The sequence below is a fragment of the Pristis pectinata genome, chromosome 10 (genome assembly GCF_009764475.1).
Source record: "Pristis pectinata isolate sPriPec2 chromosome 10, sPriPec2.1.pri, whole genome shotgun sequence".
In the NCBI taxonomy this organism is placed as follows: domain Eukaryota; kingdom Metazoa; phylum Chordata; class Chondrichthyes; order Rhinopristiformes; family Pristidae; genus Pristis; species Pristis pectinata.
In genome coordinates, this window is record NC_067414.1 from 37,639,880 (window position 1) to 37,656,404 (window position 16,525).

The 16,525-nt window shown below is 39.7% G+C and overlaps 1 protein-coding gene across 6 annotated transcripts in view; it reads left to right on the forward strand.

Moving 5' to 3' along the window:
* The window catches only part of mms22l (MMS22-like, DNA repair protein), a 116,868-nt gene extending 100,751 nt beyond the window's left edge, over positions 1–16,117 (forward strand). For 4 of the 6 annotated variants that reach the window (XM_052024830.1, XM_052024828.1, XM_052024833.1 and 1 more), the window contains exons 21-25: positions 1,834–2,045; positions 6,817–6,986; positions 10,786–10,882; positions 12,480–12,647; positions 15,763–16,092. In XM_052024830.1, coding sequence (XP_051880790.1) covers positions 1,834–2,045; positions 6,817–6,986; positions 10,786–10,882; positions 12,480–12,647; positions 15,763–15,844 — 729 coding nt within the window. In that variant the 3' untranslated portion in view covers positions 15,845–16,092. Of the gene's footprint in view, positions 1–1,833; positions 2,046–6,816; positions 6,987–10,785; positions 10,883–12,479; positions 12,648–15,762 lie in introns of all 6 variants that reach the window. The other 2 variants (XM_052024832.1, XM_052024834.1) reach the window with 2 other exon arrangements.
* The last annotated feature ends 408 nt before the right edge of the window (positions 16,118–16,525 follow it).

Below are 16,525 nucleotides of genomic sequence, written 5' to 3' on the forward strand. Positions count from 1 at the left end.
TAAGCTAAGTTTATGGTAAGTGTCACCAGAGGTTTTTGAAAATGATTTGTAATGCAATGTAAGCCTGGTGACTAATGTAGAAAATTACCATTACCCTGGTGATGGACCTCAGATATCTAACAATCTGGCTGCAAATATCCTGTTGGCGTTTTATGGTGAAGTGACCATGAACTATTTTTTGTCTTTTTTTCAATCTTGCACATGTGTAAGTTGTATATAATTTATGTAAATTTAAGTTTATATTAACTTATGTTTGTCCTTGTCTTGTAACATACTGTGCTGCTGCTGCAAAAAGCTATTTTTCATGGCATTTATATCCTATGTATGCATGCCTATGACAACAATAAACTTGATTTTGAATGATCACAGGATGAATACTGTAATAGCTGAAATGGAAATTGTGCACGTGATTCCCTCTCTCCAGCAACATCACTTGGAAAAGTTCTCATGACACTGTACTTTTAAGAACTAAAATGAATCTATTTTGCTGAAAACTAAATTGATAAACCAAAAGGCACATAATGCAACCAAAGAGAAAACAGAATAGTTCAAGCCCTAATTATTATGTGGAGCAGTGATGAAGCCTGTTACAGACTAGATTACTATTGGTGAATGTCCCTTTGAGATAGAGCATAGTGGTGTGTGTGTGTGTGTGTGTGTGTGTGTGTGTGTGTGTGTGGGGCGTGCTTACATCAACAGAAGATAAAGGACATAATGACGTTTTTGAAGCAGTCAGTCAGAGGAGAAGAGAGAGAGACAGCAGCCTGCTTGTCTCTATCGATGGATGAAAAACAGTAACTGTGTCTGTCACTACAATCCATGTATGGATTTTTGGAGTAATCCAGTGGAGTCCACTTTGTCGTTAACCTGTAGAAGGAAACAGGTATTTGTATGGACAGCCACGTCTCGGATGCCTTTCGGGGTGGCAGACAATTATCTTACGAACCAGCAACAAAAGAAACACGCCGAGTAATGTATAAGTGTTAAAAGCTACTTTATTAATAACTACTTATGATAATAAGAGAAATAAAAGTAAAAATGTTAGAATGTTAGAAGTAAAAATGTTAAATCTTAAACATTAACTCCAAAAACTAAACTTGTAGTGTGTGTGTGGCAAACTCCCAAACTCCATGTCCAGGAATGGTTCTTAAAGTTCAGTTCAGCAAGCCATAAGGTGAAATGTGAGCAAAGGCTTCTTCAAAACCACTGTTGACTGAAGACAAAATGTAGATGTAGAGAGAAAATAGAGAGTAATTACGAAATCTAAATGTTCCACTCTGGAACCCACACGTAACCTCAGTGTCTACTCAAATCGTGGCCGTCCACACAAATATCTGTTTCCTTCTACAGGTCAACAACAATGTGAACTCCACTGCTTTGTTCCGAAGCATCTGCCACCCCGAAAGGCATCCGAGATGTGGCCGTCCACACAAATACCTGTTTCCTTCTACAGGTTAACGACAAAGTGGACTCCACTGGATTATTCCAAAAATCCATACGTGGATTGTAGTGACAGACACAGTTACTGTTTTTCATTCATCGATAGAGACAAGCAGGCTGCTGTCTCTCTCTCTTCTCTGACTGACTGCTTCAAAAACGTCATTACGTCCTTTATCTTCTGTTGACGTAAGCATGCCACACACACACACACCACTATGCTCTATCTTAAAGGGACATTCACCAATAGCAACCTAGTCTGTAACAAGCCACTGAGTTTTAGTACCCTCCATGACTCTAGTGGAGTCAATTTCAAGACTTGAGGAAAAGAAGAAAATGGGTTAAAATAAATGGATTGGAATTGAGCGCAATCTGAAATTTTCTTTCCTGTTTCAGGGACTGGCAGCCATCATTGGACACACAACAGTTCAGACTGCTTATGTTAAGCAGCTGCTCCAAAATATAATTCACAAATATTTTGATCGCTTCCTTTCATCATCTCCTACTGGGTCAGGCGTCGTAAATCACCCTATATTACTTGCACTTTGTGAGTTGACCCCAGTGGCACAACATCAGATGCTGCGGAAGACCGTTGTTCTGGTCATAAGGTAAGAGAGTTTTGGGCCATCCCACATTGGAGAAATTTTACAGTGTAGAATTCTTGGAGTGGTTGCATGAAATCAGCCTTTTTCTACAGCAGTATTTTGTAGTCATGCGTTTTATCAAATGGTTTCAATAGTTAATTACAAACTTCTAAGAATTCATTATCTCTGCTGCTTCAGGTAGATTCAGAATGATCCTCTTGCAAAGCAATTTATTATCTAAATAACTTTTTCGGTTAACATTCTCTCATTGCCATAGTTCTTAAATGCATTACTTATTGAAGGAATCTTATACATCCACCACTAATTTCGTGGACCAGAGCACTTCTGTCACAGTTGGTACTGAAGCTCATTTGGGACTCAAAACACATGAGCTGCAGAAGTCTGCTGTTCTGTTGATTTCTATTTTTCCTCATCCAACCCTTGTCCAGCTCTTTGGGGAAATTGTTTTTAATTATTCAATGCAAATATACAAGATAAAGAACTGACATTACACATGGGAATTTCATTTGAAGACCAAATGTATCTGTGGTTCAAAGGTTAGCATATTAATTTGATAAACCACTTTTCTTGCTCAACAGTTTGTGTTCTGCAGGGCAAAGCAGACCTCCCCGAAGAAAAGTTCAGCATTGCAGACATCTGTTTATGATTCCTCAGTTTGTAGAGGATGGTTCATTGTGGGTAGTATTGTTGAAATGAGAATCATAATTGTCACGCAAAACCTACACTCACTAAAGTGCCGCAAAATGGAACAATTTGAAATAATATTAGTCAGAACTAAAAGTTTAGCAGAGCAGTTTACCCTTGCATTTGCATACCTGTTTATGATTGAACATTAAAGTTAATGGTCAGGAAGAACTGTAAGGTGCCTAAATCTTCCAACAGAAAGAGTGACAATCCCAATGTATGACAGAACAGATATCAAGAAGGTGGATTGGATGAAAAATAAAATGATTTACCGAGTTTACAACTTCCATTCCTCGGGTAGAGTCACCTTTGAAGTGAATATGTAATAGTCCTGGAAAATGCAACTAAATTTGAGCTGAACATTCATAAAATTATATTATTCAGTTAGTTATTTTTCTTAAATTATATGAACAATAAAAACATACATGTAGTTTTTTTATCACTGGGCTGCAGAATATATTAAGACTAGAAGTGTTTGTAAAGAAATTTTTAATAGCCCTGTGAAACATTGCAGGTGTTTTGTCACATGGTTAATTCACATTTCTTGTGCTGGCATCCTTACTGTGTTGCTCAGTATTATCAGTACCACACTGATTGTGCTTCATTAACATGCATTTAAGCAAAAAGGTAAAACCATCAAAACTGATCAATTTGCTTTTTAACATGTTAAACCCTCTCTGGTATCACCAAATTAAACTAAATTAATACAGTCTTATCATTCTATGCATATTTCTGCAACCAACATAAGATATCTTTATCAGTCATATGTACATCGAGACACACAGTGAACTGCATCTTTTGTGCAGAGTGTTCTGGGGGCATCCCGCAAGTGTCGCCATGCTTCCAGCACCAACATAGCATGCCCACAGCTTCCTAACCCGCACGTCTTTGAAATGTGGGAGGAAACCAGAGCACCCGGAGGAAACCCATACAGACATGGGCAGAATGTACAAACTTCTGACAGACAGTGGCCGGAATTGAACCCAGGTCACTGGCGCTGTAATGGGGTTACGCTAACCACTATGATGTAACTTTTGTACACCACTCATTGCATCACAGCTCATGAAATCCATACCAGTGGGTCTCCACTCATACATCCTCATTACTCAGCACAGAGTTAAGATCATTCTGAAAATGGATGTTCTTTTAATTTATCTTTTGAGATGTGTGCATTGCTGGTAAAGCAAGCATTTGTTACTTATCCAAAATTACTGATGAACTTGTGAACTGGGGGGAGATGTGAGCCAATGGGCTTCCTGAGCCAACAAGGTCAAAGCTGATTCTGATTGTAAAACTCAACTCCACATTCCAGTGTACCTGTGGTAACGTTCACCCCTTTGCTTCTATCTACCTTTGCCTTATTCAATGGCTTTACTTCCACTACCTTTTGGGAGAGTTCCAGTGACGTTCGAAAGAAAACAGAAGTTGCCTCATCTCTGTCCATAATGGATGACTCCTTACCATTCCAAGTACTACCCTAAATAAAACACTGAACCTCTTCTAGTACTAGGGTAGTACTTGGAATGGTAACACTGTTCTTCGAATAAGGAGACCAGTGCAGCAGACAATGTTCCAACTTCAGATGAGATCTTGCCAATGCCTTATATAACCAAAATATTGGACATGTGGTAATATTAAACAAACGTAATACTCCTCCTCTGGAACTGAACAGGGGCAGCACAGTACTTCCCAAACAAACCAGAACATGCACCTGACCCAAACCCAACACAGAGACATAGAACATAGAACAGTACAGCACAGGAACAGCCCTTTGGCCCACAATGTTGTGCCGAACCAATTATATCAGTAATAAAATGCCTAACTATACTAATCTCTTCTGCCAACACGATGACCATATCCTACCATTTCCCTCACATTCATGTGTCTATCTAAGAGCTTGAATGTCCCATCGTATTTGCCTCCACCACCACCTCAGGCAGCACATTGCAGGCACCCACCACTTTGCCCTGCACATCTCCTTTGACCTTTCTCCCCCTCTCACCTTATATGCATGCCCTCTGGTATTAGACATTTCAAGCCTGGGGAAAAGAAATTGGCTGTCTTCTCCATTTATGCCTCTCGTAATCTTATAAGCTTCTATCAGATCACCCTTCAGCCTGCGCCACTCCAGAGAAAACAACCCAAGTTTGTCCAACCTATCCTCATAGCACATGCCCTCTAATCCAGGCAGCATCTTAGTAAACCTCTTCTGCACCCTCTCTAGAAGCCTTGACATCCTTCCTACAATGGGGTGACCAGAACTGAATACAATACTCCAGATGCAGCCAAACTAAAGTTTTATAAAGCTGCATCATAACTTCCTGACTCTTGAACTCAATGCTTCGACTAATGAAGGCAAGCATTGCAATGCCTTCTTCACCACCCTATCAACCTGTGTAGCCACTTTCAGGGAGCTATGAACTTGGACACCAAGATCCCTCTGCGCATCAATACTGTTAAGGGTCTTGCTATTAACAATGTACTGTCTCTTTACATTTGATCTCCCAAGGTGCAACACTTCACATTTGGCCATATTGAACTCCATCTGCCATTTCTTCGCCCATATCTGCAACTGATCTATATCCCGCTCTATCCTTTACCAGTCTTCTACGCTATCCACAGCACCACCAATCTTCGTATCATTTGCACATATACTAACCCACCCACGTACATTTTCATCCAGGTTATTTATATACATCACAAACAGCAGAGGTCCCAGTGTGGATCCCTGAGGAACACTGCAGACCTCCAGCTAGAATAAATCCCATCAACCACTACCTCTGTCTTCTACGGGAAAGCCAGTTCTGAATCCAAACGGCTTCAGAACTGGGTCCCGTGGAGCTCTCATTGGAAAGCTAAGTTGTAAGACCGGATACCAGTCGTGAGGACCACTTGTCTTGGATGGTGTCAAACTATTTTTGTGTTGTTAGCATTATACTCATCCAGACCAGTGAAGACCATCAGACTCCTGACTTGTGCTGTGTATGTGCTGGGTATCAGCTGGTGAGGCACTTGCCACAGGCTGGTCCAGTTGAGTTTCTGATCATTGGTGACCTCTAAGATTTTAATGTTGCGGTTCTCAATGATGGTAGTGCAATTGAATGTCGTGTGTGGGTGATTAAACTCTCTCTTGGATATGCCATTGCCGGACTCGCATATGGCATGCATGTTTTTTGTGTGTTCTCAATGCCTGCTTGAACATTGTTTAGGTCTTGCTGTCTGCAAGCATGGACTGCTTCATTTGCTGAGGAGCTGAGATTGGAATTGAGCTTGCTGCAATCTTCAGCAAACATCCTCAATTCTGGCTTGATGATGAAAGGGAGGACTTTGATGAAGCAGCTGTAGATGGCAAGGTCTAGGACACTACCTTGAGGAAGGCTTTAAGTGATGTCCTGAGCTGATTGATCTCCAATGATCTTTGTGTGAGGTATAACTCCCATCATTGGAGTGTTTCCACTTTGCTGTCAAGGTTGTCACTTCTGGAATTCAGCTCTTTGGTCCATGTTTTGATCAAGCCAGTGGTGAGATCCCAGTGAAACCCAAACTGGGATTTGTGACCAGGTCATTGGTGAGTAAGTGCTATTTGATCACAAGGTTAACAACATCTTCCAGCACAATGCTGATGATTGAGAGTTGAGTTAGTGTGTGGTAATTAGCTGATTGGATTGTCCCGCTTTTTGTGAGCAGGTAATACCAATTCAATTTTCCACATTGTCAGAGTGATGAAACCGTTGTAAATATAGTACACCACCTGGCTAGATCTTCTGCCCTGATTGTTATGGTTGTGATGAATATGCTGGGCCATACTGTTGTGGAATACACTTATGCTGCACTGATGGTCCATGGCACCTCAAGGGGTGCCCAGTCGCAGAGTCTATCCCACTGAGCATGGAGGTAGAGGCACAAAAAGCAAGGGAAACATTCCTTGGTTTTTGAAATCCAGTCTCTTTAATGATTACCATACATTATAATAATATCAATCTCTTGTTGCAATTTTAATCGGTATAAATTTTCAGTGTTAATACTTTCAGTGCATGTGAATGGTTTCTGCAGTTTCTGAACTTATTCTCTCCAATTATCCTCCCTTCAGTGAAAGCTATATGCAATTCAGGAGTCATGCTCCTCCTCCTCGCTTAGCAGCAGTCTTGTCATTCCTTCTTGAACTGTTACGAAGAAACCAAAGTAGTGATGCAGCCAGTGAGGCTAAGCTGCTTCTACCTACAGTGCTGAAATGTCTAATGTTGGTTAATGAACCTCAAGGTACGTTTCCTCATTACTTCCTGTTGATTGAAACGTGTAACATTTCCGTTTCATTGTTTATTTATATCCTAACAAGGCAACTAAGACTTAAATGGCAAACGCTTTCATGATAACACTGTTGATGGGTGCAGTCAACTGAAGGTGAAGTTGAAATCCTGTCTCACCCTGTCTATTCCTCAATGAAGGAGAAAGTGAGGTCCAGAACCTTTAGGATAGAGTTTTCCCTTTTATGTGCATTTGTCTATTCTGGCACAGCTTGCACCTATTTGAAGATGTATTGCATCCCCCTCCAACTCCAATCTAAGATTCCACTCAGGCATTTGTATTTCATCGATTTCAAAATGTGCTACAAACCAGCATAGTCAGGCAGCATTTTAAAAGATTAAAACTTTACTTGTTTATTTAAAAAAACCTTTGTTGTATTAAAGAGTGGCAACTTGGTAAAATTTGAATAATGGTTTATTATTCTTGCATCTAAAAGTTGCATCCTAAATCTTAGTACTTCAAGACTATCAAGTTGGTACAATAAGTGCATTTCATGATTAGTTTATCTGGCACCATGGTCAGTTTTGTAGATACAGCTGGCTACTGGTATAATAAAAATAAATCATGAAAACTTGTGTTGTCATGAACCCAATATTTTGCACCAATTACACCAATTTCAACGGAATTACAATGCAGTGCAATTTCTGGAGCTTTCTGTCTCATTCATGAGCTAGAAATAACTAGAATTTGTTTTGTCAGATTTCAGCCAAAAAAAACTATTTCCACAAAAATAATCAAGGATTAGCAACAATTGAGTTGAGTGAGCTGTCGGCTCTTCCCCTTAATAGGTGATGTGCTACATATAGCTGTAGGATAAACTTACCTTGTGTCAGATTTTATATTTTGTTTTGCTCTTTCATCTCCCAAGTTAAGATGCTGTGCTGCCACAATGTATCTAACCTGTCCAGCTGAGGAATGAATGCTTTCAATTTATGTGGCAGGTGATTGGACCTGTTGGCAAATTAGTGCTTATTTTGTGTACATTCAAGAAGCCACAACGGTACATCACTGACCTTTTCCCATTTCTTTCTAAGCTCGAAGCTTGCTGTTCAGTGACAAATATGATAGGCTCATATCACCCTGGGGAAGTCGCCTGATTTGGGGTGTGTTGGCCTAATTCTGTTACAACTGGCTTTTTTTTACTTAAATAAACAGTATCCTCAGGAGGTAAAAATGTGCCTGAGTTATTAAACATAACATTTGTGGCATAGAGCTATTTAAAATTTTGAAAATGATGCCAGTGTATTTGTCATATGATGGCATTATCAGAGGCCACACGGGCATCTGAATTAACAATAGACATGACAGCCAGTGCTGAACCCCTTCACACGTTCTAAATAGAGCAAGATGGAAAGAAATAATGAGTAGTTTCATCAATATTGTTTATCTAGCTCAATTATATTATAAGCAAATATACTAAAGTTTGGCAGGAATCTTGATTGATAAAGCATTAATTAACTTAGCTTTGAAAATGATGCCAAGTACTGTAGCAGTCAGTACGATGTGGATTACCAGACTGGTTTATCCACCCATTCACTTTAAGTAATGTGCATGGTTTTAGAGTACACTTAAAGTACTGTGTCCAATTCTGGTCGCCTCATTATAGGAAGGATGTGGAGGCGTTGGAAAGGGTGCAGAGGAGATTTACCAGGATGCTGCCTGGATTAGAGAGTATGGATTATGAGGAGAGACTAAAGGAGCTAGGGCTTTACTCATTGGAGAGGAGGAGGATGAGGGGAGACATGATAGAGGTATACAAAATATTAAGAGGAATAGATAGAGTGGACAGCCAGCGCCTCTTTCCCAGGGCGCCAATGCTCAATACAAGAGGGCATGGCTTTAAGGTAATTGGGGGAAGTTCAAGGGAGACGTTAGAGGGAGGTTTTTCACCCAGAGAGTGGTTGGTGCGTGGAATGCGCTGCCTGGGGTGGTGGTGGAGGTTGATACGTTGGTCAAGTTCAAGAGGTTGTTAGATAAGCATATGGAGGAATTTATGATAGAGGGATATGTGGGAGGAAGGGGTTAGATAGCCTTAGGAGTGGTTTGAAGGTCAGCATAACATGGTGGGCTGAAGGGCCTGTATTGTGCTGTATTGTTCTGTGGTTTTGTTTCTTACCTGAACCGGTTTTACTAGACTGCACATTTTGTGCCTGCTGTTTTAAAACTTCAAACAGTGAATGTAAAGTTAAATAATCAAGCCACATTGTTTAACTGTGGTGCAGAAAACATGGTGTTAAGTAATGAAGTTAGAATTAAGTAGTACATTTGCACAACTGTACCACATCTTTTTAAAGATGTAATTTCCATGGTAACAGTTTTAGGTGACTTCAATTGTACTTGCTTGACTTGACTTGAGCCAACACTGTGTATTAACCTCCATATCAGTAACGTCTATTCAGGAGTCTTGGTAGAGAAAAAATAATATTTTATTCCACCTTACAGTGGGCTCGATGAGGCCATCAAAACCGTTGTGCCTTATTTTTAAAATTCATAAATATTCAGTGGTAGATTTGGCCTAATTGATCTGTCCTATTGATGTTGCTTCATCATTCAGTCTTCAGAGTCTTGGGTCTTGGTGTGCTGAATTTCCATTGTATTTTATAGTTAATGATGCTATAAAGTCTCAGTTTCTTTTAAAAAAAAACTCTAAATAGTGCAATGTATCTCTTTGAATTCTGCTGTTACGCTGATACAAGAAAGAACTTGCATGTACGTAGCATAATCATGATCTTAAGATGGACTCAGTGGGATTCACAGTTAATTAAATGTTTTTGAACTGGAGATACTATAAAGAGGTATGCCAGTGAATTTTCATGCTACAAGATCCAAATAAAAAAGCAAATATATACGTAATCATATATTTTAATAATGCTGCTATAAGGATCACTCGCACCTAAGATGCTGGAAGAACTTCCTTTTCTTTAAACCATGTCATAAGATCTTGTACATCCATCTGTGCAGGCAGATGGAGTCATGATTTCATGTCTAATCCAAAAGTTGGCACTTCTGCCAATTTTAACAATCCTTTAGTTCCTTATTAAAATAGCAGACTAGATTTTATGTTCAAGATCCTCAATAGGAATTGAGCCCATGATTTGGAATTTTGTAACTGAGCCAAGCTGAGGTTGGTTAGATAAGTATGCACCAAAATTCACCTGCAACACACAAAGTGCTGGAGGAACTCACCAGGTCGGACAGCATCTATGGTTGCGGAGGTGACAGAGGAAGAGCTCGGCATCATGGCGGGTGCAGAACTCGTTGAGGTGTAGGCGCAGGGAACAAGAATGAGGGCAGACCAGTCCGCCTCAGAGAGGGGAGGTCAGAGGGGATAGTGAAGAAATGGCAGGAGTTGCAGCTGGGGTCAGAGGAGGGTAGAGAGTTGGAGGACTCGGGAGGTGAGGTGGTGGAGAGGAGGGGGGGGAGGACGAGGAGTTTGGGATGGGATGTGAGAGCTGGGGTGGGTGGGGAGTGGTGGTGGAAGAGGAGCAGTAGGACCCAGCGGCGGTGTTGGGGGTCTCAGCTTAGAGATGGCCACAGATGCTGCCTGACCCACTAAGTCCCTTTGGCGCTTTGAGTGTTGCTCCAGACTCCAGCATCTGTAATCTCTTGTCTCTCCTAAATTCCCCTATACATTTCTTGCAGTAGAGAGGGAACAAAGGGAATTTCATTTAGCAGGACAGGTCAATATTGGCCCTTTTAAAAGCTATCATTTTTTCATAATTATTCAACGTCAATTTATTTTTCTTCTTTTCAGTGAAGAAGTTCACCACTGAGCTCATGCAATGTATAATTGAAAATTGTCAGTCATTAACTCCATGTAAGGTGTGCCCGCACTTGACCTCTATACTAAGGTGGGTACTTTTTCAGGTGTACTTTATTTCTTCAGTCTAATATTGCAATATAATTATCTGTGAGTAGTTAACCTTACTTTGCCCATAGCTCCTGCAATCTCATTATAGAGTAACCTGGGGGTAAAACAAGTAAGCTCCTTTGCGATGTCAAGAGGATATTGTATCTATTGCATGCATGTACCTACAAATCTATCAGAAGGTGATTGAAAATACTTTAAAGTAACCTGATACAACTGATGAAGCTGCTTTATTTTAAGATAGGAAGTGAATACATAAATCAAAAGCTACAATTAAACTTCACCTTAAATCATGGAACAAACAAATCCTTGACAACAAAGTAAACAATAGAACTATGCTACATTATTCATACTACCAGAAATACAGAGCCCTTATTGGGTCCTGTTTCTGTGTTGGATGTTTTCTCTCACTAGTTCACACCTGCACCATTGGCCTGAGAGACTGGCCATATCTATTCCTTTGTTACAAAGCTATTACAGCACAGAAGGAAGCCAGTCAGCCCACTGAGTCCATGCCAGCTGTATTCCTCTGCTCTGTCCCCAGACCCCTGCAAGTTTATTGGATGTCCAATTTCATTTGAAATTATTGATTATCTTTACTTCCACAATCCTCGTAGACAGTTCCAGGAAATTATCAAATCTGTCCTGTTCCAATATCCTCAGTTTTGCTAACCAGCCTTAAAGTGGTTCTTTGTCAAGCAATTTTTAAAAATCTATACATAAAACATTCACTGTATTCCCTTCATTAGCGTTTTTCTTCATGAAAAATTTTTTGGGGTTCAGCAAACATGATTTGCCTTTTGCAGATCTGTGTTGGCTCTTAATTAACTGAAGCTTGTTGAACTGCCCGTTCATGTTTTCCCTGATTATGTTTCAAAAATCTTATACACAACTGCTGTTAAACTGACTGGCTTGTAGCTTCCAGGAATCCTAACACCTACCTGAACGATCCTCTGGCACCTCCCCCAAACCCAAGGAAGATTAGATTATGACAAATCATTCCACTATCACCCCTTACTTTAACATTCTGGGATGCAAGCCACCACGACCAGGTGAATGGTTCACTTTAAGCACAAGCCTTTCCAGCATAATCTTCTTATCAATTGCCCCCATCCATTACCTCCACCATTTAATCTCAGAGTTCCAGCCATGAGTTTATCTTGCTGGCTTCAATGCCATTGATTAAAAGCTGACAACCTCTCTTCCGTGCAGTTAGTATAAAGGCAATCTCTAAGTGACTCAATGGATTTGGATGAAATCATTTATCTGCATTGTCTTTGTTTGGAATAGACTGCAATATGACGTGAACTCACTTGTTTGTCTGGATTTGATACATACTTCTAACGCATGGCCCATTTAAAAATAAATCACTTTCATTAAAAAAAATCATGTAAGTGGCATCTGCTTGCAACAACTTAAATTTATGAGAAATCACTTTGTTTAAAGTCACAATAGTTATTGTCATTTCCACAGTCACGCTGAATCAAAAGTCAAAAAATGTTAAGTGACAGCGCATCTGACTTCTATTTTCTGTTATGAAATTACAAATATATTAATGGAAAACGTTGAACCTTCTCCAGGCAATTCATTCAGGAGCATTTTGGGATCTATGATCATCAGGTCTACAATATCATAGAAATGGTAGCAGTCCTGAATCGAGATTTAGTTATCAGTCTCATTCCCACACTAAGTCAGACTCTAAAGGACACTGAACATAAGCAAGGACTGGGAAGAAACAATTCACAAAGGTAGGTCTCGCTCTCAGAATGGTATCATTTTTTGAAGAGATTGATGTCTTCAGTATATCCCAAGTGTTCCAAGGTAGTTTGCAGGAACATTATTAAATAACAGTTACACTGATCCACACAGGGAGATATTGGAATAAATGGCTAGAAGCTTACTCAAAATGGTTGGATTTAAGGAAGATCTTAAATAAGGAAAAGAAGTTTGAAGATGGAGTTAAAAAGATTAAGGCTCTACAACTGAAGGCACAGTCAACAATGATTAAAATCAGGAATGATGAAGAGGCCCAAATTAAAAGGGGTGGGGGGGGGCATTGGTGCTAATTGTCTGGAGAGTAGTAGGACTTGAGGTGGTCATAGTTATAAGGAGGATGAAGCCCTGATGTAAGTTGAAAGTGAGGACGAACAAAATCAAGGTGTTACTTAATTGGTAACCACTTTGGGTCAGTGTGCACAGTGAGAATGGGTAAATTGGCTTAATGCTCAGCAGTACACAGAGTGATCCAACTTAAGGATTTCTGTTGTCTGTCAATGTTGTTTAAACAAAGCTTTCTGCAATAATAAATTGCATTGCAGTTCCAATACTTCAACATTGCACCATCCAAATGGGATATGGAAATATTTTGAGATTCATTATTTCATTGTTGCTCGTTTGAAATGTTTTAAAAATATTGCCCTCTTAATAATCTGGTCAAAATTAGTAAAGTCAGATTCTGCTAATATATTTTGAAAAAAGTTAAGAAAGTACTCACAGTGTTTGAAAATGGAATATCACCAATTTCCCAAATATTGATAATATGCTTTCACAGGGGAGAGACAGAAAAGACAATTCTTGGATTTGTTCACTTGCACTTGTATGAAAAATATTTAAAACCTTTGGTGTCCACTGCTCCCCTTCCCTCTTCCAAAATTTACACTTGCAAGTTATTCATTTTTACAAAGTGTGCATGCTGTACTGTGTGCTCTTTTATATTACGTAGAAATAACATAGAAGGACAATTTACTTGCATATTAGGGCACGGAGATGCCATTCAGCCCATCTGATTCAGACAGCCTCCCAGCAGAATAATCGTGCCATTTTCATTCCCATTCCTCCTGGAGCCCTGCAACGTATTGTCTCCAATATGCCCATCAACTCCCTTTTGCTCCTATTACCACTTATCTACACTAAAGGATAATTTACACCAGCCCAGTTAACCTATCAGCATGTCTTTGGGATGTTGGAGGAAACCGAACCACTTGGATACCCACACGGTCATAGGGGAGAGTGTGAAAACACCATACAGACAACACCCTAGGCCTGGATTGAGCCCAGGACAGCAGTACTGCTGCTGAGATGGCAGCACTAACTGTTGTGCCATTGTGCCGTCCTTTTGGAATTTTGAGTGATATCTTGCTGACCGAATACCATCCCATCCACCAGCCATCACTGCCCCAGGTCCTCCATTCCAGTACCTACCTGGTGGGATATAGAAGGTTGACCTCGTTGGGCAGAACCAACCTGGCCTCCAACAACGTGATCAATGGCAGCGGAGTCCCAGTCACAAAACTGCTGTAAGCATTGTGAGTGATTTTTAATAGCTTCTAAATTTCTCTGAATGTTCAGAGACATTTTAAAAATGATTAAAAATGAAGTAAATAATTTTTTAAAAAACACACATTTTAAAAACATAAAATTAACTAAAAGTACCTGAAAGCACTTGCAACTAAATTAAAAGCTTTTTAAGGTAAAGTGATGTAATTGTGAAAAAGCAACCTGCATTTGTCTCTCTATCTGTATCTCCACATTGGATAGAGTCTTGGGTCCTCCAGGTGGGTGCAGGATTTGGAAGGTGAATCCCCAGTGTAATGTTAGGGAATGTCAGCAAGATAATTCCAGCGATGGAGCATGGTCATGGATTGGGACTTCCAAAGGCATCAGTCAGTCTGGGGCTTTACAATGCTTGTGTGGAATCCCTGGGCTTGCTGCTCTTTATGCAGATAAACTTTACTGGTTCCATGTGGAACTAGTGTTATCCAGCTTCTTGTAAAGTATTTACATCATAGCTTCTTTGTAAAATATTTACATCTAACCCATTTACTAAGTTGTCATTATCCAGAAAGCATTTCATATCAGCAAGGGCATCGATTATACCATTCCTTGGGATAGTTGGTTAGGCAAAGGGAAAAAATTAGCCAGTGTTCCCACCCTGAATACTATCCATTGTTCCCTTTTGGAATTTGCACTTACATAATCACTTTCTCAAAGGTTGTGATCTCCTTTTTGCCATTCAATACATTTAGCAAAATCCCGTAATGTCCCTGGGCAATTGAATAGGGTACATCTTGTTGTGGTGGTTAGTGGTTTGAACTTCTCAAATAGCCTAGTTAATAAAATGTATTGTGTAGAGTGCAGCTGAGTCATTCAGACTGGTAGATTTTAGCAGTGATCATGCTGGGCTGTGCTGCTCCCATGGACTGAACAGCTTGTTAACGATCACACTCTTGACCTGTGCATGAGAAATGGTCACATCAGGGGAGGAGATGAAGGAGCATTTCTTTCCCCCCACCCCCGCGCCCCCCCCCCCCCCCCCAACACTTGCCCTTGGAACTTTTCTTCAGATATTCTTTAATGCAATAAATTAATTAAGGCAAGTATAAAATCATCTAGTTCAATAAAACTTTTATCTAATGCTAGGATTCAAATGAACACGTCTTTTAAATAAACGGGGAAAAAAGATACAGTACTAGAAATCTGAAATCAGAAGTAGAACATGATAGAGATAAACAAGGAATTGGTCAGAATTTTTAAAGAAATGTATCTAAATATTACTAGAATGCAGCATTCATCAGAAATTCACTGATATACTTTAACCTGATCTAAGGGATTTAAAGTGTTGAAATCCACCTTGTCTTTGGTTGAAAAGAGACTGTACAATCTATAGATGATAAGCTGGAGCCTGGATTCTTGAACACAAAAGCTTGTATTGCTTAAATCTAATGTATATTATTTTCTCCATTAAAAGAAACTAAACTATACCATTGCAGTCAGATTTTTATAGCATTCTGTGTGAAAAATATATCATCTGCATTCTAGTTCGTTCTTCTCTTTCTGAAAGTATATTTTCTGAATCCTTTACAGAGAGTCCTACAGAAGACTATTGGTCCGCCTTGGAGAGGAAGGGCAAGCTGAAATCATTAAGTTAGAAAACGATAGTGACTAAGTTAATCAAAGAAGTTTGTACCAGCAAGCATCAGAGTGCCTCTTGAAAATAATACTGAGAAAATCTGTACAGTTTTTATAAATACATTGTTTCATAAATATATGTCATTAATTGTGGCAGAGAAATGAGAGAAATGTTTTAAGTAAAAGTTTTGACATCTAGTTTTGTCTACCTGCTATGTCACAGAACTCTGCTTGATAAAGTTGGCTTTGATCATTATCTGACAAACTGGAAGTGAGGCATGTGTAAATAAATAGAGGTAGTATAAATCAGACTCATCAATGTCATTGGAGGTATGTTGTTGCAATTGATTTTGAATTGCACCCATATTGATATTGAATATAACATTAATTCATTCACCTAAAATCATAGAGAGATAAAGCATGGAAATAGACTCTTCAGCCCACTGAGTCCATGCTGACCACCCATTTACACTAATCCTACATTAATCTAAATTTTTTAATCTCCCCACACCCCCCCCCCCTCCCCCGCCACACAAACGCACACATATTTCCATCAAGGTTTTATCACTCACCAACACACAGAGGTCAATTTAGAATGGCCAATTACAAACTGCATGGTCTTTGGGATGTGGGAAGAAATTGGAGGACGTGGAGGAAACCCATGCAGTCACAGAGAATATGCAAACTCTACACAGACAGCACCCAAAGCCAAGAGTGA